Below are 24,824 nucleotides of genomic sequence, written 5' to 3'. Positions count from 1 at the left end.
GGGACGGAGAAATCCGTACCTTCCGCGCTACCGCCGCTGTCCGCGCTCCCGCCGCTCGTGCGCGCGCACCCGACGCTCGTGCACGCCGCTGCCCGCTCGCCCGGAGATCAATGAACGGGAAAATCCATTCCCGTTCGTTGATCTAAGCCCCCGCAATGATCTGCTGCTTCTTTCAGAAACAGCGAGATCATTGTGAGTCTCCCAGCCTCCTACTGCTTCCTGTAAGCGTCCTTCCGGACGCTTACAGGTCGCATGTAAACAAACACTCTGTGGCCATCTTGTGGCCAAATAGTAAACTACACCTTAAAAGCATTTTACATATACAAACATTACATTTACACAATAAATTAACTCATTACCTCCCACACTCCCCAATTTTTATTTTTATTTTGTAATTAAAAAAAAAAAAAATACAATAAAAAAAAAACCATAAATAGTTACCTTAGGGACTGAACTTTTTAAATATTTATGTCAAGAGGGTATAACACTGTTACTTTATAAACTGCGGGCTTGTAATAAGGGATGGATGCAAAACTGAAAAAAATGCACCTTTATTTCCAAATAAAATATTGTCGCCAAACATTGTGATAGGGACATAATTTAAATGGTTTTATAACCGGGACAAATGGGTTAATACATTTCATGGGTTTTAATTACAGTAGCATGCTTTATTTAAAAAATTATAATGGCCGAAAACTGAAAAATAATAATTTTTTCCCACATTTTTTCCTATTTCCCCATTAAAACACATTTAGAATAAAATAATTCTTGGCATAATGTCCCACCTAAAGAAAGCCTAATTGGTGGCGAAAAAAACAAGATATAGTTCATTTCATTGGGATAAGTAATAATAAAGTTATAGACGAATGAATGGAAGGAGCGCTGAAAGGTGAAAATTGCTCTGGTGGTCAGGGGGTAAAACCCCTCAGTGGTGAAGTGGTTAATAGTACTTTTTCACCAACTTTTAGGTACTTATAAAGCGCCAACATATTACGCAGCGTTGTACATTAGTTAAAAATGATTAAAAGGCATTTTAAAGAGACGATGAAAATTATCTCCTAGGAGATAACTCAGGAGAAAAAATTAATTGCATATGGGCCAAGGAGAGGTTGTTTCAATTAGGATGAAAACTGCAGTTAATTACTCTTAGATGTACCCCTGTATCTGCACTGAGTGAGCCTAGTTTCTCAATCTTTCCTTTCCTTTCCTTATTTTCCATCCCCTTTTTTTCTTCTTCCTTTCTTATTGTCTGCCCTTTCTAGAGCAGAGAATCCTATTTTCTGCAGTTCTTTTGGGCTTCGGCCTTCTGTATGCGTAAAAGGTGGAAATGTGGCTCATTTCTGGAGCCCAATAATACATTGATTTTGCGTGAGAGGCCTTTGGCGAGTATACCTAGGCTCTATTTGTGATTGTGAATTTCTCAATTGTATATTCTACCTTATTATTTTGACGATCTGCAACTGAGTAGCAAATGTTTGTATATTAAGAAAATGAAAAATGTAATTAAAATTTTGAAACAGATGTACCCCTGTATCCTTTTGATTTATTCACAGTTTTGATTGTCATGAACAATCAAAACAGAGAAGAAGGGAGCGCCGGAGATTTGGGCACAGCCGGCGCCACCATAGGACGTAATAGGAATTACCTATAGCAGAGCTTAGTGAGCAACTTGAGTGCCATCAAAAGATAGAGCACAAATTACTATAAAACACTATTTCAGCTGCCAGCAAAAACTGAAAGCCGAATTACATCTTCCCCCACAATCCACTGTGACCTGGAGGAAGAATTGTAAATTGCACTGCAGAGACTTTTGCAGGACGAGGGTGAGCCTAAATCTCCAGGAGGCTTAAAGAGAGACTGAAGCCTCGAAAATTACCTGTTTTTATTAGCCAGTCCTTTGCAGCATTAACGGCATAGATGAAACGTTGCATTCCTGCGGCTAAACGAGGCCTAAATCACTCCGAAATCCCAGGGGCAAATTGCGGGGCTCCTTCTTGTTAGAGGCAGAGCTTTGTGCAGTATCTCTGCCTCTATTCTCGTAAATCCCCACGGATCGCCGCCTCCTCCCGCCCCTCTCAGTCTTCTTTTGCGGAGATGCCAAAGCTCTGCCTCCCCCAGGCAGCAAAATCCACGACTTTGAAAGTCATGGAATTTTGCCCTGGGATTTTGGGGCGATAAAGCCCACATTTAGCCCCGGGAATGCGGCGTTTCATCTATGCCATTAATGCTGAAACGGACTGACTAATAAAAAGAGGCTAACTTTAATTTTATGTATGTTAGAAGAGGGAGGGTAGTTTGTGTGTATGTGAGTGTGCCACACATGCGAGGTGGAAGGGAGAGTTTGCATGTATCTGTGTTTTGTACTAGCCCAGGGGGTCCCTTGCCAACTTCCTGGAGGGGGAAGGAAGGTGCACAGCTAAAGAACTACAGATTAAAAATGAAAGAGGAAAAAGAAAGGAAAGTACGGTGAACTGTTGGACAAATGGGGCCTCTGGGCTCTTTAGCAACCATTATTACTATTGCCACAACGCGCATATTGATTCCTGACCGCTAGGCTGGACTGTAATCCGTCCAAAACCTGATCTGGTCCAGGAACAAGGACTTAGTTTAAAATCCTCTCAGGTAAATTAACTTCCTGCTAGGTCTTAATCAAATATAAACAGTAGTACAGGAGGGGCTAAAAGAGGAAGCTGAAGTGTCTAGAGATCGCCTATCCAAACACAGGAGAACAGATCAGCTCAGTGCAGATAATCTATCTATGATGTGAGCTCAAATAAAAGACTGTTAAAATGTGTGATGATAACACCGACTGACAGAAATACAACATCTTTAGCCAGCCTTAGCATCACTGATCAGGCAGCTTTCCCATCCGCAATACCGTTTCTGTTCCAGAAAGCAAACTTTGAAATAGGATCTGAAAGTGTCAAGATAATGATGAAAAGGGTAGATGACATCACTCTCCATCTAGCTGGTGGCTCACATATACTAATACAAAACAAACACTATGATGAGTGCAAGAACTATACAATTCACATACACCACCAGATGTTCACTGTATCTCATTTCTGAAGTCTTGTGTGTGTAAAACTGTCAGCATTTGCGCTCCATCACCATTCCAATGTGATTTGAGCATTGTAAAAGAACATTGCTAAGCTTAGCTTGTGCCTAAAACACCAGCATCGATTTCGAACGGCTACATCACTGTCTTAGAGTGAACTTAAAGTGAACCTGCCGGCTCCAAAGGTGACCAAACTCAAAATTTTCCAAAGCATGAGTATTGGTTGGGATTAAGCATAGATTAGGTTAGTGGGAGGTTTGTTTTAGTCCTAAGGCTCTGTTCCCTCTTGTGTGCTGGACCACATGCAGCCAGCGGGAGAAGACAGCGTAGTGTCCACTCCGATAGTCCGCCGTGGTACAGCTGGAGCCCGGAGCAGATACCCTCTGTTCTGCGCTCTAGTGGGAACAAAGCCTTAGGGTTAAGCTGTTAAGACTTATATCTGGTACACACCATGCAATTTTCTGTCGGATAGATGGGTCAAATAGATCATTTCCAACAGGTCTGATCTGATTTCCGATCGTTTTTCTGATAAATTTTGTATAGAAGTGATTAAAAAAAAAAATCGGAAATTATATATTCGACCCATCTATCTGACAGAAAATTGCATGGTGTGTACCAGGCATTAGGCATCATAAAAGGGTTAATGTTAGGGGGGAGGTTATGGTTAGGCATTAGGAGGGGTGTAATGTTAAGGGAGAGGTATGGGTGTAACTAGAAATCATGGGGCCCCATGGCAAACTTTTAGTTGGGCCCGCCTTCCATTATGATTACAAGGACACCTAGAAGGAAGGTAGATCATTGATGGAGCCTGGAGAGGTATTTCATTTCTCTCCTGCACTCATCTGTCTACTCTGCTTTTAGGTGGCCCATCACGGGTCTCTATGAGGCCCACTGCAGACCTGCTTATTACCGGCCAACAAAACAACCAGAACCAGTTTGGCAATGGGCCCCATAGCAACCACTATAGTGAACCCACACCACTGGGGAGAGGTTAGGATTAAAGGGCATCTGAGGTGAAAATAAAGTGATGAGATAAACAATTCTATCTATCCTTTTTTAACCACCCTGGCGTTCTATTAAGATCGACAGGGTGGCGGCGCAGCACAATTTTTTTTTTTTAAATCATATAGCTAGCCTAGCGCTAGCTACATGATTCCCCCTCCCTGCGGCGTCCCTCCCACCCCTCCGATCGCCACCGTTCTGAATGGGATTTCCTTTAGGGCTTCCCCGTCGCCATGGCGACGATAGTGATGACGTCATCGACGTCATCAGGAGTCCCGATCCAACCCTCAGCGCTGCCTGGCACTGATTGGCCAGGCTGCACACGGGGTCTGTGGGGGGGCCCTCTTTCGCATCGGGTAGCGGTGGATCGGCGGCGATCGACCCAAACACGCAGCAAGCAAAGTTCTTGCTGCGTGTTTAAAAAAAAAAAAAAATGATCAAAGTCGGCCCAGCGGGGCCTGAGCGGCGCCCTTGTCAATACCGCCTAGGAGGTTAAGATATCTCACAGTTTTAAGTTTTTAAAGTTTCTAAGGTTTCATCGTCTCTGCTCAATGACACATTCATTGCAGTATGCCAGAGCTTAAATCTATGAACTATTAACCCTTTTTATTTCATTATTTTGCATTCCTCTACCAGAAAAATAAATGCGGTATATGTAGACTGCCATTATTATTCCCTTGCGAAAAATGCCAGTTCCCAGGCTATCACGCTGAACATTTTGGCTGCGGCTGGCACTGAGCCACACATCTGGATTACGCATACAACCAGTGGAAACACCTGACATGCACATGTGTTCTGGGACAACAGTACAGAGAATATAAAACTGAAGATCTGCACCACATCCAGTGAAGAAAAATGTAGCACTGTGGTCATTTTAGAGGCCTCAGGCCGAATCCAGGATTATGAAGCTCTTCCCGATTCAATTTTCTAAGTACCCTTAATTTATCCCATGTCTTTTTACAATACCTGACCCCAGACTCAAGACCTGGCCTGCTTGTAACCCTAACCATGCCCTACCTTGCATGCCCAACTCAAACCGTAACACACATCCCCCTTCTGTAGGCAAACTGAAAATGAACCAATTAAATTGCACCTTGGCGGGTTTGGTTTCGAATGGTATATTTTCAGGCTAGATAAATTGGCACACAGAATTTGCATAATCCTACACCAAATCGGAATTATCTGCATCACAATGACCATCCCAACACCATTCTAGTCATTGTACCTTTCAGTGGACCTCCAGCCACTTTACTCTGGATCCCATAGCCACTATTAGGGCTGATTCACACTGCAAGAGCTATTTGAGCCCTAGTGATTAGAAAAGCTCTTGCTAATGCAATGCTATGGGGGATTTTTACAAAATCACATTGCTCCAGTGAGAACACACACAGGATTACATTAGCAAGAGCTTTTAACCACTTCAGCCTATCTGGATGGATATACTCGTCCAACTAGGCTGCACAAACTGCCTCTGGCCCCGCAAGTCCGCCCGCCTGCTGCCCCGGAGATCAATGAATGGGAACACAGTTCCCATTCATTGATCTATGTCTTCGTATAAAAAAACGATGCCTTCACTGAAAAGCCGCAATTTTTTTAGTTTCACGTCATCCCTTCAGTTCCTGTAAGCGAGAGCTTTGCTTACAGGATGAAAAACAAAAAAATGATTGTGGCCATCTTGTGGTCAAATAGTAAACTACATCTACATACATTTTTTTTTTAAATATACACAATCAACTACATTTAAAATTATCCGTTTACCTCCCTACTCCAAAAAACCGCAAATACATTCTTTAATTAAAAAAAAAAAAAAAAGATTACAATTAAGAAAAAAAACAAAAACAAATAGTTACCCTAAGGGTCTGAACTTTAATATTTAATATGCATGTATTTAATATGCATATTACTATATTTTTTTTTAAATTATAAGGTTTTAAATAGTGATGGACGCAAACTGAAAAAATGCACCTTTATTTCCAAATAAAATATTGACACTATACATTGTTATAAGGACATAATTTAAATGGTGTATTAACCAGGACAAATGGGGTAATAAAATATTTGGGTTTTAATTATGGTATGTATTATTGTAAAGCTACAATGGCTGAAAACTGAGAAATAATGAATTTTTTCCTTTTTTTTCTTAATATTCCCGTTAAAATGCAATTAGCACCACCCAAAGAAAGCCTAATTGGTGGCGGAAAAAAACAAGATATAGATCAATTCATTGTGATAAGTAGTGATAAAGTTATTTGCGAATGAATGGGAGGTGAAAGTTGCTCGGATGCATAAGGTGAAACAACACTGAAGGCTGAAGTGGTTAAAATCACAAAGCGCTTAAGGTCTTTTTAAGCATGAACCTGCCCTTATAGTTGATCACAAGACTACTGTCTCCGGAGAAGGCTTTTCTAGATCTGCTTGGGTCTGTACTGAGAAGGTGGGGAGGGATCATCTCCTCGAGGCATTTATTCAAGCTTTGTGGCAAAAAAGTTCCCTGTTGTATTGTCCAGTAGCAGTAGGATTTGTGCTTGCACAAAGTCTAAAGCGCTCATGCTGGTTAGAATGGTGCACTTGTACAATTATCACGGCTTTCAGTAGGTTAAAATCTTTGTTATTAATATTAAGTGTTCAGAGACTCCATGTTTGTGTTTTCCATTTTTTGTATTTGTACTGTGCAACTGCTCACAAAATGCCTGGTTTTTGTGCATCCCAAATAAAACATATTGTACAGGCGGGATAATATAAGTGCTTCCACAGGTCACGTAGCTCAAGATTGTTTTTTTCTAGGCAAAGAAGAGGGGGGGGGGGGGGGGGGTTGCTGAAGGTAGTGGTCCCATTTACAATAGTGGAGCAGCATTGGCATTTAGATTTATTAACATCGACTCGAATTTGAACTCCAACCCTAGTGTTGTTATATGACATTAATATACAGTCTATTCTGGCGTATAAGACTACTTTTTAACCTTTGAAAATATTCTGAAAAGTCAGGGGTCGTGTTAAACGCCAGGTGCCTTTGATGCTGGGTGATGCAAAATGCTGATTCACGATGCGCATATGAAACATGCTGATGTTTACGTGATGTGCATACGCAACAGGCTGATGATTAATTGGAGAGGGAAAGTTGACCAATCCAACCAGTCAATAACCAGTATACTGTTATATACTGGGTACCACATACACTACAGCACCAGTATCTGTTCATACATAGCACCAGTATATGATGTTTTTTTTTTTTTATTTTATTTCGTGTGCGTTGGAGAGGGGTAGTCTTATATGGCGAGTATATCCCAAACTGTATTTTAACTGGAAAAGTTGGAGAGTCGTCTTATAAACTGGAATATAAACAACTTTTTTTTTTTTTGTGTGTGCTAGATTCTGCTGCAGTCATTCAGAAAATGCCACAGTAATACCCTTTTTCCTGAACATAAGAGCTACCCTTTGCATGAATCTTTCAGGATTTTTGAGGCTGTTGAAGAAAGCCTTGCTCCCAAACTAAGCCCTAATTACAGTTCATAAAAAGTTCTGGAGATGCCTCCTCAAAATGAAAGAACACCAACCCCATTTTACAGCTAACATTTTGTATCATATACTGTAAATTTACCTAAATAATAAAAGGTTCTCATTTCCAATAACCAGATTTTCTTGTTCTTCATGTGTCTGTTATGGGCCAACTGACACTGGACAATGTGGGCTCAACCATGGTACATAGTTAAATGGTGCTCCTTGATCGTCACCATAGCACCCTGAAATGGATAATGGACTGGGGCCTACTGGGCATCAGACTTTGATACAAAAGATCCCCAGAATGTCACTCCCATGTTTGCCACACTGTAGGTAGATGAAACAGGAGAGGACTTTGGAGGGGGCTGGCAGCATGTCATAACGTTGGTACTAGTGGTTCTCAGGCTATGTAACCCAAAGACATCAATCAGGAATAGTTCATTGAACAGGAAAAGAAAGGAATAACCTGGAGAAAAAGGGACAATTACATCCAAGTACTGTATAAATTTCATAGTACCATGCATTTGCCAAAATGAGCTTAAATTACCTTTCTGTGGTTAGACATCCATTTGACAATTGAGGTTAGAGTGCTGCCACCATAGCATTCAGTGCCACACACCTTTAAGCAGGCACGAGTGGCTCCAGTCAGGTGTATGCTGGCTCATGGGTGTGGCCCCACTGGATCCGGAGACCTAACAAGTATCCAGTGGAGTGGATATGGTAAGCAAAGCATAAACAAAATACACTGAAAATGGTGGACATGTAACTACAAAAACAGAGCCATTAATTCTCTAACATTTCAGCAATCTTTGCTATGTTCTGATGTGACACTGGTGAACACTGTATACACTATTAAGAATACAGAATATTAGTAAATCTGTCCCAGTATGTCCTTTATTATCCAAAACCAGTTTAGGTATGAGACTGGATAAACACGGTGCAGCTGCTGACCCCCATCCACCCCAGATCTGCTGCTAACAACCATTTAGGTGTTCCCATGTGGTTTTGAAATGCAGCTGATAGTTGGTGAACAGGCATTCATCAGAATGGTGACACCTGGGCCCATATGCAATTCACTTTTTCACCTGCGTTTTCTCCTAGGAGATAATTTTTCATCTTCAATTTAAAATAACTTTCCAGCAGCACTTTTCAACTAAAAAAGTACCAAAAAGTTGGTGAAAAAGTACTCAAAATTATTTTGAGAATTGTCTTGCTTGCTGGTGACTTAAAACACCTTTTATTGTCAAGTTTAAAAATATCACTTAGGAGAAAAGTCAGGAGAAAAAGTGAATTGCATATTGGCCCTGTTGTGGGTGGTCAGGCGATGGAAGAGGTTTTCATTTCACTGCGTTCAAACGTATCTACCACAGCATTACTGTGGACAGCCAGGTGCATACGCATTTCAGTACTAGTCCAGGGGTGTAGCAATAGGGGTTGCAGAGGTAGCGACCGCATCGGGGCCCTTGGGCCAGTGCGGCCCCGAAGGGCCCTCCCTCAACTACATTATTAGCTCTCTATTGGTCCTGTGCTCATAATAATCACTTCTATAGATAGTTTAAATAGTTTTGATCATTAACAAACTGTTCCCCATCCCTTCTTGCACCTCTGACACTGTAGTTGCCATTTGCAGGTTTTGGTGCGCTGTATCAATTGTTATGTATAGAGTGCTTGGGGGGCCCCATTGTAAAACTTGCATCGGGGCCCACAGCTCTTTAGCTACGACACTGTACAAGTCTGTTACAGGGGTTTAGCATCAGAAATCAATGGACCACTGTGGTTCATTAATGCCTGATTAACCTTCAACCCATCTGCATGTTTCAATGCTTTCTATGAATATAGTGCCTGGGGGAGCCATGTAACAAATCTACTGCAAAACCATCTGTGTGAAAAGCCCATAGCAACAGATCCATTAACGTTCTCTTTACTAAATAATATCTTGATTGCTAACGCCGTTTGTGATTCTTCCAGTTGTCGCATAAAAACAATTATCCTGTTTAGGTTACTGAAAAGGAATGTTCAGTTGTTCCCACCAGCAAAAACTATGTTTCTCTACAACTATTCTGGATGTTCTCTCAGAAAGAAGTAAACTGCTGTACACTGCCACCTAGTGGGCACTTGTCTTCATCCTTGTACCAAGTGGCGTGGCTGTGTGCTGCTGCAACCCATAGTGCCAAGACTTGCCGCTAACTGGCTTTCATACCGCTATTCACGGACTCATTATATATGCTGGTGCTTGTGAAGTGGGGTGGGACAAGGATAATGAAGGGTCTATGAGCATTAGTTTACGTCTGAGCTCTGACTTTATACACTCTCAAGACTAAGCTCTAAAAACAGCATTGGATAGTTTAGTAATAAGACTGCCACAGCTAAGAACCTTATTTTCACTTTCAGTCGCTGCGCTGATGGGAGTTAATTGCAGGTTCTACGGATGGAGCTTGGTGCTTGAGTAATTAGCTGCTTGTGTGTTTGTTAGACACTATTTCAAATGCTTACCTTCTTTTTGTGCATAGAATACCACATTACGCACTGCAAGCCTCTGACCCCTTAAAGGACATCTGAAGCGAGGGGGATGTGCAAGCTACCATATTTATTTCCTTTTAAGCAATACTAGTTGCCTGGCTGTCCTGCAGACTCTCTGCCTCTAATACTTTTAGCCATAGACTCTGAACAAGCATATGCAGATCATGTGTTTCTGACATTATTGTCAGATCTGACTGGATTAGCTGCATGCTTGTTTCTGGTGTTCTTCAGACACCACTGCAGCCAAATAGATCAGCAGGGCTGCCAGGCAACTGGTATTGTGTAACCTCCTGTGCGTTACGCCGCTCAGGAGGTTTTGCCAGTTTGTGTCCCCATGTAAAATTAATGTGATCCCATGCCTGTAAAACCATTATCTAGCACTAGGCTAGCTAGCTCAAGTGTCCAGGACCCCCCGATCCTCGCCGCTCCCCCGTTTATACATTACCCAGCCTGGATCCAGCGATCGGCGCAGCCCCGGTCTTCACTATGGGGAGGATCGCATAGGACGTTATTACGACGCCGCTGTCATGAGCAAACCCGATCCTCCCCATAGAGAGACCGGAGCTGTGCAGGGGAGGCTGCGCGATCGCTGGATCCAGGCTGGGTAATGTATTAACAGGGGTATCGGGGGAGGATCACATGCAATCGGGAGGACCTGGACACTTGTACTAGCTTAGCCTAGTGCTAGCTAAAGGTTTTACAGACATCAGATCACATGAATTATGCATGGGGGATTCCTGGTGCCAGCAAGCGGTATGCCCGACACAGTGTCGGGCATACCGCTAAGAAGGTTAAAAAGAAGTAAATATGGCAGTCTCCTACTTACTTCAGTTGTCCTTTAAAGAGAACCTGTACTGAGTAAAAATATTTAAAATAAACACATGAGGTAACTTCAAATGAACATTACATAGTTACCTTGCCATCAGTTCCTCTCAGAAGCTCACCATTTTCTTCTGACAATAATCCCATCCAGTTCTGACAATATTTTGGCAGATCTGAAATATATCAGTTGCTGTCAGTAAAATATCAGTTGCTGTCAGTTATAGCTGAGAGGAAAATTGATGTACCAGGTAATGTCCACGTTTCCCTATGGCTCAAGTGAGCGATGTTACAGTTTAACTGTGTGCTGACCAGAAAGTTGTTATGAGTAATGACCATTTTCAAAATGGAGGACGGAAAATTCCCTTGATCACAGTGAACAAACAGGACGCGGGACAGGAGAAAAACACTGAGGAGTAGACTACATGGAAGGTAAGCATGACTTGTGTATGCTTATTTTGACTTTTAATTTTCAGTACAGGTTTTCTTTAAAGAGAACCCGAGGTGTGTTTAAAGAATGTTATCTGCATACAGAGGCTGGCAGCCCAGCCTCTGTTGCTATCCTAAACCCCCCTAAGGTCCCCCTGCACTCTGCAATCCCCCATAAATCACAGCCGTGCTGTGAGGCTGTGTTTACAACTGTAGTGTCAGTCTCGGCTGCTCCCCCGCCTCCTGCATAGCTCCGGTCCCTGCCCCCATCTTTTCCCTCCAATCAGCAGGGAGGGAAGGGATGCAGGCGGGGACCGGAGTTCTGCAGGAGGCGGGGAGAGCAGCAGACTGACACTATAGAGATAAACACAGCCAGCTCTGACAAGCTGTTTGTCAGCAGCGTGGCTGTGATTTATGAGGGATTGCAGAGTGCAGGGGGACCTTAGGGGGGTTTGGGATAGCAACAGAGGCTGGGCTGTATAGGCAGATCCAGCCTCTGTATGCAGATAATATTCTTCAAACCCACCTCGGGTTCTCTTTAAGAACAAGAGTCTTGTTTTAATGGAGCCAGTCTGTGATCACTGTGACTGGTTTACATTGCTCACCTGGTAAGGACCCAATTAAACTTGCTCCTTACTGATAGGAGGAAGCTCGTTTGTCATGACAGGTGAGTTTACTTCCTCCAGTAGCACTGATCGGCACAGGACCGCAGTAAAGCAACAATGTAAAATCTACGCCTCACCAGAGTTAGAGAGCCACAGTCAGATGCCAAATAGTTTCTACTTACTGCGGTCCCAAACTGGATACTGTATGCAAAGCTAAAAGTGAAATAAAAAGTGAAATAGAAAAACTGAGATCTGTCACTTAATAACTACAGTACATGGGATGATGTTAAAATGTGTTCCTCGAGTGAAACAAAGTGGCAAAGATTTTACAATGGGCAAACACTGACTAAATGATTTACAAATAATTATTGTTTAAAAATGGGCTCTAGGTCTGTCTCTCACCGCCGCCACATGTCAGTGCGCATGCACGCCCCGGCTAACTGGCCTCATCCGCCTGTCTCAACGGTCCGTGCTGTGCGCAGTAGCAAAAAGCACAGACCCAAGGACACAGAGACAGGAGTACGCAAGGACAGTTAGGTTTTACTAGGTAGGTTTATTGCAGTTGTTTACCGTATTGCAACATCCAGCTATCGTGTGTATCTAAAGGTCAAATAGTCCACAGCCCAGACTGAACAAGAGGCCTTTACTTCTGTGGCATGAAGCTTAATTCTGCCCAATAACCAAACCAGCACTCTTAGGGCCGAAGCAGATCATATTGACGCACGTTCTTCCCTGGGCGACGCCATAGACATGTTATTATATCTATGGCAGCGCAGCAGTGTACTTCTCCCTCCGAGTTGTTATGACTCGGAGGCAGAATGGTAATTAACGCTGCTCAGAATTTCAGCTGCAGCAGAGTGAGCAGTCATTTGGCACGCTGTTGAAATAGCGTGAGTAACAGGAGGTTACTCGCACTGTTTCTGTTAGTGAATCAATCTCACAGTCTGTTCTCACTTGGCTGCTATACACGTTCGCTCACTTTCTTCTGTCACCTTCTGCATTGAAGACAAGCGCTACTGTACCAATGTGAAGCTCAGCAGAAGCATATCCACTAAAGCTGCCCACTGGATAGAAACAGACCAACGGGAGTCCTCCCTCCATAGGGAGGATTCTCATTGGTCTATCACTCAGCGGTCCCGACTCGGCCTTGTGAATGAGATGCGGTGGTCACAGCTAAAAAAAAAAAAAAAAAAAAAAAAGAGGAGGACTCATTCTGGGTGAGATTGTAAAATAGGTCCCTCTGGTAAGGTCAACACTGGAAGGTGGTAAGAGACGTCCAAAGGTAGTGAAGGTGTAGGCCTAAACGCTCAGGGCTGATGCTGAAAGAACTACTGATAGCACTTTAATTGACCTGAATAAATGTTTTTGCCATGAAACGCGTTGTCCAATGTGCATAATATATTTAAGGTTTACTATCCTTGCTACCCTAAAAACAGACAAAAAACCCTAAAATATCAAAAAGGATTTATTAAGAATTAAGAATACATGAGTAAAAGCCTCCATATAAAAGAATGATTAAACTACCAATTAGTATTGGAGGGTAAAACCTCAGCATTAGAGATGGAAAGAACCTGCTCTCCTTCATTGCCCTTTGCTGCCCACATGTTTTTGTACCGTGTAACGAGAGAATTCTGTGCTTTGGGTTCCACCATAAGTCCATTGGATAAAGGATGTCCACTGCTCTCGCTAACAAAGATAGATGGAGTCTTTGGAAGAAGTTCAAACTTCTGTGAAGTTGCAGGCCAGTTCTGCTTCAGTTCTTGTGCACTGTCTCTGGCACTCCTTGGGGTAAGAAAGAGATTCTCACTCATGGAGGAGCTTCCAAGATGAGTTTGGGCAACAGGGATTTCTTCCATGGACTCTGCAGAGTCTGAGTGATATTCGGCAGGAGGTCCAGCTGCCTGAATGGGATGTAGAGGAGCCAAGACTGGTAAAGGCCATGTTGGTACATTTGGGGAATTAATGGCCAAGCTTGATGGTGCTGGTGAGACTCGAAGTTCTACAAAGTGGAGATAAACATTTATTTAGGGCACAAGTACATAAATATGGCAAATATTAGTAAAATTGTCGGGTATAAAATGAAAGCCTGCTATTTTTTATTCCGAGACCATTATATAGGTTATGCTTATGATATAGGTTATGATGATATAGGTTATGCAATCCTGTCTTCTGGTATTTACTCTATTCAAGCAGTTGGACTATAACACTGCCATTCAGGGAATGCTTTTGAAAATAAAGGAATTCCTGGAACTCCCCCATGAAGAGAGATAGACTCTTCCAAAATGTGTCCGATTTTGTACTACCCATTTGTAAGTGACAGCTACTTAGGAAAAAAAAAATTATAGCGCATTTTAGGGTGAATACACACATCCAATTTTACTACTTCCCTGCCAGGCCAATTTTACCACGTCCATGAGTGCGAACAGATTTTGAATACAATGAACAGATTGTGCACGTAGGTAAGCTCTCATACTAGGTGGTAAAGGTGGTAAAATTTCCCAATGAAAATTGGATGTGTGTACCAAAAAGTACTTCTTATAGGTATGCATACACCTGCATTCCAAGTTTATTTATTTATTTCAATGATAGTGGTCCTTAAAGCATGCATGACAAGCTCACTATAAAAATTATAGCAGTGTGATTTTCACTAGACTAACCAGTGAAATGCTTTGTTGCATTAACAATCTTTAACAATTAGCAGCTTCAATAGAGTTATCCCGTTTGAGGTAAGTAAGCTGTTTTTGACCTTAGTCGACAGAACTGTTGTGCTGTAAATTTTTGGAATGCTTTGATCTCTCTCTGCTTCCAGAAAATATAGAAACTGAAAGCAGATGTCTTCTGTTATCTCACACTGCCCCCCAGTGACAAGTGGCCATAAATACACTTTACAGCAGTACTAACTAGAAGCAGAGAAGTGTAGGAAACCAAAATAATGTGCTAAAAATAAATTGGTTGGAGCACTTGCCAACCTATAAATATATTTGCTGCTAAAGGGTAAATAAAGATTAAAACCTAGTGGTTGTTATGCAAAACCTCTCTTATCCGCTTGTCAGCCTTACCATTCTCCTCATGGGGAGGGGGCAGAACCCGTGGGCCAGGACCATCATGACTAGCATGTCTGTTTGCATCTTCTGGTGATATTCTGTTGCTTTTCTTCCGTTTCTTTTTCTTCTTCTAGGCAGAATAAAAAGAATTTTCCTTATTTCATTACACTAAGCTCTGACATTCTCATTTAAAAACAATAGGTTTACGCTAAACTAACTGGCTGTTGACAGCAATAAAATGTCAAAATAGGACGTAATCTACAGACAAGAAGAAAAAGAAGTCACCACATTATTACACATCAATAGTTTCCATCAGAATTGGCTGACAATGGTTCATTTGCAGTGTACACAAATTCAGAAATGTGCGGTCTGCAACCATCATTGCCTATTCAATGCATCAGCAGAAAATGACGTATTGAACAGCGCCAGTACTTCATAAGATTAAAGCCTAGAGGGATGTATTTTTTTCCCCTTAAAGTAGAAAAACTTTTTTTTTAATATGCATCCCATCAAGACAACATGAAGATCCTAAAGGCTATTAATAAATCTACCATAATACCATACCATATACTGTATATTCCGGCATATAAGACGACTGGGCATATAAGACGACCCCCCAACTTTTCCAGTTAACCAGTTCACCCCCAAGGGTTTTTATCCTAACGGACCAGAGCAATTTTCAGTTGTCAGTGCTCCTCCCTTTTATTCCCTAATAACTTTATTACTACTTATCACAAGAAAATGATCTATACCTCGTTTTTTTTCGCCACCAATTAGGCTTTCTGTGGATAGTACATTTTGCTAAGAATTTTTTTATTCTAAATGCATTTTAATGAGAAAAACAGAAAAAAAAAGAAAAAAAATCATTATTTCTCAGTGTTCAGCCTTTATAGTTTTAAAATTAAACATTCTCCTGTGGATAAAACAAACACGTTTTATTTGCCCAGTGGTCCCGATAATTAAACCGTTTAGATTATGGCCCTACCACAATGTATGGCGACAGTATATCATTTTGAAATATAAGTGGTTATTTTTCTGTTTGTTCTGGCCATAATTACAAGCCCCAATGTAATAAATTAAAATTAATTTTCCCCCATAAAATATAGAATAAAAAAAGCTGAGTCCCTAAGGCAACTATTTATTTATTTTTTTTAAGCTGATTTTTTTTTTTACAAGTGTTTTTTTTGGGGGGGGGGGGGAAGAAGGGTTGGAAGTGTAATTTTATTAATGATGTGTATATACTTGAAAATGTATGTATTTTGTAGGTGTAATATACTTTTTGGCCACAAGATGGCGCTAGTGAACACTCATAGGACGTGTTCACTTTTTTTTTTTTTTTTTACACACTTTATTAAACTGTTACATTTCCTGTTTATGTGAATGGACGTAGCCGCTGTTTGCGGTCACGTCCATTCACTCCAGGCACTGCGATTGGGTAGAGGACTGTTCGGTCCTCTTCCCCAATCACCCAGCACGGGATCCCGACGGTAATGGCGGCGGTAGCGGCGGACACATGGCGGTAGCAGCGGCGGGAATGCGCGACGTATTAAAACGTCATGTTGCTGTTAATAGCGGTAAGCCTGACGTTTTAATACGTTAGGATGGCGGTAAATGGTTAAAATATAGAGTTTGGGATATACTCGCCGTATAAGACTATCCCTCTTTCAATGCACACCAAATAAAAATTAAAAAATCATCATATACTGGTGCTATGTATAAACACACAGTATACTGGTGCTGTACTGTATGTGGTACCCAGTATATAACAATATATAGGTGATTGACTGGTTGGATTGGTCAACTCTCTCTCTTGTCTACCTGTTTATCAGAGCAGTATGGAAGAATATATTGCGCTGTGCCCATAAAACACGCCTCTTTCCCCCTTCTGGCCCACCCTTGTATCCTATTTACCATCTTCTCTGCCTCTCAGATCTTGCACATTTACAGTCCTCAGCAGCGAGATCCGGTATCACCCAGCATCAATGACACCTGGCGTATAAGACTACCCCTGACTTTGCAAAAGATTTTCAAGGGTTAAAAAGTATTCTTATACTTTTTAGTAGTCTTATATGCCAGAATATAAAGTATGTATAAAGACCTCCCTCCCCCTCAAAGTTAGATACTTACCTATGGACACAGAAGGCTCCTATAGAGCCTTTCCTGTCCTCTCCTGTACCCCTCGTTCCAACGCTGTCACTCATGTTCAATATGCCGCCTCAGGCGGCTTCGGAAGCACTCGTGTACCCAAGTTTCTGAAGACAGTTGGCTCTGTATGGCGCATGCACAAGTACATAGGTAAACGAGCTCACCCATGCGCAGTGCGGAGCGCAACGCCACGAGTCTTCTGAAGCCTCCCAAGGGCTCACAGATGTGTATTCAACCAACTGGTCGAGTACACATAATGGGGGTGACAATGCTGGAACAAGGGGAACTAGAGAAGGCTGGGAAGGCTCTATTGGATCGAGAACCTTCCCTGTCCACAGTTTAATATCTGACTTTTTTCTTCCTGTTTACGCTCACTTCAACATTCTTATGCAGTGGGCATGTGACCACCACAGGGCGCTTCTCCTTATGGACTGTGAGTGTCCCATCTGCACTTCCAGGAATGCCGGTCATGACCCCTCCCACAGAATTGGGGAAGACTGCCACTCCCCCATCCTATAGTGCTGCTTCACAAATAGGAGTTGTGAGGTGAGGCGGAATAAGAATGAAAATAGAATATTTTGTAGGTAACTTTATAAATCACCTAAAAGATTGTGAAGTGGGGAAGAGAGAATTTAAGAAAATCATGGTGATCCGCTTAAAAAAAAATGCCATTCGGTTCAAGAAAGATTTGGAATGGAATACAATTATAACTAAAGTTAACTATATACGCTCTACGACTCATCCACTACCTTCCTAAAAGTATTGGATCCCTGACTCCATAAAAGACACTGAAAACACCTCCTAAACCAAGTTCTTAACCCAAACCCCTGAAAATGGACAATCACACGATGTCACCATTATGCCCCTTCCCTAAACTGTGTTTTGCAATTCAAAAATTACATTCCCTATTTTTATAGTCCTGGAACTAAATCGACTACAAGGCCTTGCCTTTTCATTCTACTCAAACCTCTCTGACATCTCGTTACTTTTTCTGGGTAATAAATGTAATACTTTGACTTTATTATTTTATTTTAACTTTTCTTTCATTCTACTGCTTTGTTTATAAGATGTGTCTCTATAAGACACATATGTTTCACTGTCTCATGATACCCGCACATTACAGTAACAGTCTTTTCACTCGTGCATCTCAATGTATTCCTCAAGGGAACCAACTGGATTTCAGATTGTTCTGTGTTTCCTAGTTATCTGCATGGAACTTTTATATACCCACGTTGTGATCCAGCAATACTGTTTTTTCTAGTAAATTGTTTTCTAGTTAGCTGTTTTTCTGTAACATTGGCTCAAGCCTTGTAAGAGGTTTTTTTTGCCTTCCTGGATCATCTGGAATATATGATGGTGCAGGAGAGAAAGGTGCCTAATTAGGTTTTTTTTTGCTTGTTGGACTTGATGGACAAATGTAGTTGTTCAACTAAACTAACCTGTAACATTTCCCCTGCTGAGTAGTGGGAACACACTTTTGTACATTTTCAATGTTATCTTCTTTCTATAAAAGCTTTGTAAAGTAACAAGTGCCATTCATTGTCACAATGAGGCTGTGTTCCCACTAGATGCAAAAACTGTGTGGTAAGCGCATCTGATCAAGATGCGTCAGCGTCTTTCACATTACCTGCCATTTCCATACGCTGCGTTTGTGTCACCACCCATCTGCCGTACCATCCGCCACCATACCTGTTCGTCCACCACTTGTCCTGGAAACGAGGAATCATGGGGCTTCCTTGTTGCAATGTAAAAAGTCTATGTGAATCCTGCCTAGAAACAGGAAGGATTCTCTTTGGTCCACCTTGAGCCAATGATAATTTTTCCTCTTGCAGGATTCCCATTGGCCTCTTGGAAATCAATGAGGTACCCCATGCTTGTTCTGGTCACCGATCCCCTGCAGTGGACCGAACGGCAGCGGTGGAACCAGGACAGGTGAGCTTTTTCATGTGGTGACCAGCCTAGTGGGAATGAATACCATCCATTCCCATAGGCTTACATGGCGTACAATTTGTGGCGCAATCGCGCTACCTTTGCAGAAAACTGCAGCAGGTACTTTTCCATCCAGTTCATGCACATTGCGTTCCAGTTGACATTGTGAACCCATCCTATTAATAATGTAGTATGCGTTCACTGGCTGATTTTGCATTTTTCTGTGGTCAGTGTGCAGTGTGGATGGGCCCTAAATATAATGGCTGTTTAGACCAAGGTAAAAGCATATCTGTGATACGCTTATAATAATAAGCAGGTGATAGATAGGTTTGTAATAATAGTCACCTTCTTTGTCCTCTGCTGTAGCGATGGTGATTGCTTGTGGTCCGATTCAGGGTCACCTTCTGCCTTGTCACCATTTACAGAAAATGGAGAGCTGGAAATAAGCAAACAAACTGTGTTATAAAAGTGTGCAAATGTTCACTGAGCAAATAAAGCACACTGCTTGGGCTGTCATTTATTTTATTCAATGTATTTTAACTGACGTTCTCCAGGGTTGAATAACTAATCTGGAAAACCTGGCCCGTATTTGTCAACTCTTGCCAACTAGTAGGTAGTAGATGAAAACTATCCTCACCTGGGTTATATTCTATCGTATTGGGAAAAGGTTTCATTACAAAACATTTGCACTGCAGGTATGAAATTACACAACTACCATTTCCCCCACTGACCCAGAGAAGGGTTGTACAATAATAATAAACCCAGACCCTATCTGCATTGGCACTTCACTCTTGGAAGTGGGTCTGAAGTCTTGCACAGGACAATAGGAAAACAGAGAAATGCACCCTGTATGTTTTTAGAGAGGTTAGCCAGTCTAATTGCACCTCATGTGTGGCTAATACCAACTGTAATTTGATTTCTCAGCTGTGTCAGCTTGGTGCCTCGGCAGAGCAGTTAATTTGTAAACACAGAATGATAACCCTATGACTGCTTCCATGAAATCAGAAAGTAGACACACTGCAGATTTATTGCAGGATTTGTATCAGTTGTAACAAAGAAATGATTTGCTTTAAAGGTAATTATGTTGTTTCTTATCTTTTAGAGCAGAGAGGAAGCTCTGAGTTAAGGTCCGCTTTAATAAAATTAAGATTAATTTACACCCACAGAGATGCTCCTCATAAATTTAAAAAAAATTGGGGTTCATGGCTTGATACACCTGGGTTGGCTGACTTTGAGCTGATTCATAACAGATTATTTGGTCCCACATCTTATGTCCTTGAATTTTAATGTGAAGGTTTCAATAATTTACAAAGTATCTGGGTGCTTGGTAGGTTTATTGTTCTGCACATTCTAATACTGTAATTTATGCATAGAGGTTTTTCTTTTCCATTGCTAATATCTGTAATTTGTATCTTGTGCTGGTTGGTGACGCATTGCTGCATCAAAAATTGTTTTTGTTCCATTTTTCTGCTTTAATGTTTTAATAAAAGCTGATTTAAAAAAAAAAAATTAAGGTCTGCAAAGAAGACCCTCGTCCCCCAAAAAACGAATTGTGTAAAAAAATACATTCACGTTAACTGAAAATTGTCAGTGTGTTCAGCACCTGCTCAAGAAATAATCCAGTAAGATGAAAAATTCAAGACCTTCAAGAGGACAGTGTGGTCAGCGAAAAAGAAACTATTCATCGCAGATTTCTTTTGTAAATATGCAGAAATTTCCCAATGTGTGACTGATATTCACAAATGTGCTTAGAGGTAGATCATGAGAGCTTCTCCACACGGGGACATGACAAAAGACTTCTGCAGCTACAAGCCAGTGAAAGGTTTGAAGCAGGTTTTACTGATACAATTTGATTAACAGCATCACTGTATCTAACTTTTACGTCGGTCTGCTGCGGCTGTCCCTAGGACCTTATTGCAGACCTCACCACTCAGCACACAGAGTTGCACTCAGAAACTGCTGGAAATGTGTACAGCCGCTTCTCATTGTGGGGTTCCCTGGGACTCCCTTCCATTAGTTACTTTGCATCATGTCATTCACAGAATTCAGATGTGTGGTGTGTAAGTTCATCAGATCCTTTGCTGCCAATCCAGTGCAGGGCAATCCCTGGTTCTTTCTAATGGTGGCCATACACTATATACAATCTTGGTTGTTCAATTTTACCACTTTCATGTAAGCATAAAGGCTTAAGATAAGTACCCACAGCCAGAAGGATTGGGATCTCCGCCAAACAATTTTTTTCACTGATCCATCTGGCCAAATCTGCAAGCGTTGTTGTTGTCAGACGTTAACGACTGTTAACACGATCGTGTCTAAGCCCATAATCATGTCATGAGTATGGGCCTTTACCTAAAAACGATCTTTTCAAAGTATTTTCAATCTGTTGGCCCTTATCCTACATAATATTTGGTAAAATTGTATAGTGAAAAAAGACTGGCCAGAGAAGAAGTGGACTGCAGTGACGAAATTGTCTCATCTGTCCAAAGAACAAACTTTCAATGACTGTAACTGATCTTTATTGGAGACCTGTTTATTTATAGGTAAGCTTTTTGAATATTTCCAAATGTTTTGTTCTTCACTTATATGAGCCCGAGGTGGGCTCATATAAATAAAAAAATTCCTTTGGGCCACACGTGACCCAGAGGTCATGAACGTTGTAGTGGGGCAGACAGTGGAAGGAGAGATATCTCTCTCTCAATGCAAGCAGGGAGACGGAGGAGCGGCAGGGGGCACAGCCGGGGAGAGAGCTACCCCTCCCCCCCCCCCCCCCCCGCACAATGCCTCGGGTTCTCTTTAAGAATTAAGAAAGAACAAATGGTATAATAGAAGGTAAGAGTTACACACAGTAGTTAGTTGTTTGGTTGAAATTAAAAAAAAAATCCATCCATAAATTTCAACCCAAAAAGCAAATAAGAAAACACAACAAACAAAAAAAAACTGTTCTATCCCGCTACAAAATTTATTGAGATGAAAAATTTGCAAACAACAAAACAAAACAATGCTGATAGAGTGAGATGATGATGATGATGAAGTTGTGGTTATTTTTTAAGATTAGTATATGCTGGAGTTTGATATAAAGTACTGATATAAATTCCGGGAAGCAGGAAATTTGTGCGCCTGCGGCTAATAGACTATTTGGGTGCCCCATAAGCGCTAATGCAAAATATTGGCTATTGGGCGCCAAAAGCAGAAATTTGGCTGCCCGATAAATAGCGGCCACGGGCCCGTCCAACCAAAAATGTTCGTTTTTAGAGTGATTTCGCAAATTATCATTTTGAAATGTATTGTCTTAGAATTGTTTTTACTTTATTTGCGGTGGAGTGAGAGGGTTTTAAGATTAGGCATCAAAAAGAGGGGTTTTAGGGTTAGGCGTCAGGGAGGGGGTTACGGTTAGGCCTCAGGAAAGGGAGGGTCTTCGGCATCAGGATGGGGGGGGGTTATGGTTAGGCGTCAACGTTAATGCCCGTGGCACTAGTGGGTTAACGTGCAGTGTTTCGCCGGTGTTAGTAACGGTAAAATTGCCGGAGGCATTACCGATGCCTAGTGCTTTAGGTACAGTGTATATGGTGTACTTATGTGAGTTTAAATTCAAAGTATTCCAAACTTTCTCAAATTTAGGCCTTCTTACTTCAAGGATTGTCGTAAGGGGCTCCATCTTGGTCCAAGAAACGATTGCCAAGATGGCTGACATTGCAAGATTTAGATGCTATTGTTAATCTTGTTGCTGTGAAGATGTGACTGAGTTTTGTCATCTGTTTAAACTGGGTGGTAGTTTGCTCAATTTTTAGATTACAGAACCCTGGTGGAATGGAGATGGCTATGTCTTGGTAGCCAAAATCATTCTCCACACTCTAAACATTTTTATACTTAATGTTACATGAAAGAATTGGATTACCACCCCTTTTATATGCCTGCAGTGACCTCTAGTGGCTTTAAGCATAAAGTGAGTCATTACACCACACCTGACAAGACCTGACCTTGCAGATCTATAAAGTATATTATCAATAGCGCTCCCTCAATGGAGCTCACAATCTAATTCCTACCAAATCTATTGCCTGGTACACACCATGAAATTTCCCGCCAGATAGACAGGTCGAATGGATTACACAGGTCTGCAACTAAAAAGCCATTTGATTATTTTCATCAATTTTCCATGTATTTTGGTGTGCTGAAAACAAATAAAATATTGAAAAAACTCCTAGATGTCATGATTTGCGACAAAATGGTCTTCAAGTGTATCTTTTTTTATTTTGGTATTCCGCATAAAATTGGGATCAACACTGTATAAAACAATACTAGCAGTTTTTCTCCCATAGGACTCAAAGTATGTCTCAGACCAATACATAGACTCAGGGTGGACTGAGTTACAGAGGAACTAGTCCAGTGTGTACAAATGCCAGACCAAACAGTTCGTTTCAGTTTGTTTTTAAATACTTCCAGGGATGAAGGTGTCCTGATTCAGTGTTCTCCCGAGAATTTTTTTTCAGCCGGGTGGCATGAAATAGTAGCCGGGTGGGGCGAGATGAGAATGCAGGGCCAGTGCTTCTGTAAGCAACTCTACTTACAGCATAGGTGGAAGTGAGCCAATGACAGCAGGGTGGTCACCAAAACTAGCCGGGTGGAGCACCCTGCTAAAAGTGCCTGGGGAGAACACTGTGATTGGTAGTGGCAAGAAGTTCCAAAGAGTAGGGGGCAGCATGACATAATGCTCTCAGAAAACACTGACATAACCCAGCAATATTACTCAGTCTTATCTATTAAATGTAGGGGGCAGTTGGTATTAAGCCAGAGATGGAAAACAATGGTTGCTGGAGACAATATCCTTAAGGTACCAACTAACAGTACAATTTTCCAAAAGTTAAGTCGTTGCAATCATTAAAAGGTACCTGATCCGATCGTATGGTTGATCGCTTGGGAGATTACCATAAATGGGCATGGCTTATAAAGCAGCAGAACGCCTGTTTTATTAATATGTATTAATACTTATTTTAGAAATATTTAACTTGAAGAAAAATAATAAAAAAAACGTTTTAACCACACCAGTGTGTTAGCTGGGGATGCTGTTTCTTGATACAGTTAGTAGCAATCACTGCCAGGAGTGTAGCGGTGGCTTTGTACAGTGAACCCTCTTGTGTGCCTCTGTGGGACACGTGAGCAGCTTGCTGTGCTTAGTAAATGCATGACCAGGACTTTTTTCTCCTAATTGTGGCTTCAGTAAATTAAGCCCTAAATTAAGCGCTAGAGTGTGTAAATGCATGCAGAGCAAAACGTATCTTTAAATTAACTACAGCATTTGAATTCGACTTACTCTGTGTTCAGCGATCCAGATGAAGGACCCTCAATCAGCACATCAGGGTTGGTATATATGAGGCTTCCCCCATAATTCTCTTCCTGTAGAAAGAAGAATGTGAGCTTATAGAGATCCTGCACTGATACAGCTAATGGGTTCATGGGTGCATAGCCCCTACTCCAAGGCAATACACATGCTGACTTGTTTTCACAGCCATTCCTTCTACAATGCATACATGCATATAGGCTTGCTATACACCATCGGTTCTGGATGGGAGCCTGATTTAAAGGAATACTGTCGATACCCAAGTGTTCTAAAATGACAGTGTGAAAATAATGTCTAAGTAGCTGTGTAAACATTTTCCTACTTTTCATGTTAAATATCAGAGGCAAAAGCTGTAATTTATTGAGGGTAGGATTTAGCTATATTGGGACAAATCAATTGCAGAAGGGGTGTCTGCTTCAATGCACAGCCAGAGTTGCATA

At 41.5% G+C, this 24,824-nt stretch overlaps 1 protein-coding gene and 1 long non-coding RNA gene across 4 annotated transcripts in view; one reads left to right on the top strand and one right to left on the bottom strand.

The window, feature by feature from the left end:
* The window catches only part of LOC137538311 (uncharacterized), a 112,067-nt gene extending 104,442 nt beyond the window's left edge, over positions 1-7,625 (top strand). Inside the window, exon 4 of the long non-coding RNA XR_011024747.1 lies at positions 7,430-7,625. This is a non-coding gene — a long non-coding RNA (uncharacterized lncRNA). The remainder of the gene's footprint in view (positions 1-7,429) is intronic.
* Positions 7,626-13,378: 5,753 nt separating this feature from the next.
* ZDHHC1 (zinc finger DHHC-type containing 1) overlaps positions 13,379-24,824 on the bottom strand; it is a 49,935-nt gene continuing 38,489 nt past the window's right edge. For 2 of the 3 annotated variants that reach the window (XM_068261205.1, XM_068261204.1), the window contains exons 9-12: positions 24,358-24,440; positions 19,395-19,485; positions 14,991-15,105; positions 13,379-13,930 (exon numbers count right to left, since the gene is read on the bottom strand). In XM_068261205.1, coding sequence (XP_068117306.1) covers positions 13,452-13,930; positions 14,991-15,105; positions 19,395-19,485; positions 24,358-24,440 — 768 coding nt within the window. In that variant the 3' untranslated portion in view covers positions 13,379-13,451. The remainder of the gene's footprint in view (positions 13,931-14,990; positions 15,106-19,394; positions 19,486-24,357; positions 24,441-24,824) is intronic. The other variant, XM_068261206.1, reaches the window with a different exon arrangement.

This window comes from Hyperolius riggenbachi, chromosome 11 (genome assembly GCF_040937935.1).
Source record: "Hyperolius riggenbachi isolate aHypRig1 chromosome 11, aHypRig1.pri, whole genome shotgun sequence".
Classification (NCBI taxonomy): Eukaryota; Metazoa; Chordata; class Amphibia; order Anura; family Hyperoliidae; genus Hyperolius; species Hyperolius riggenbachi.
This window is presented reverse-complemented; position numbering and strand designations above follow the sequence as displayed.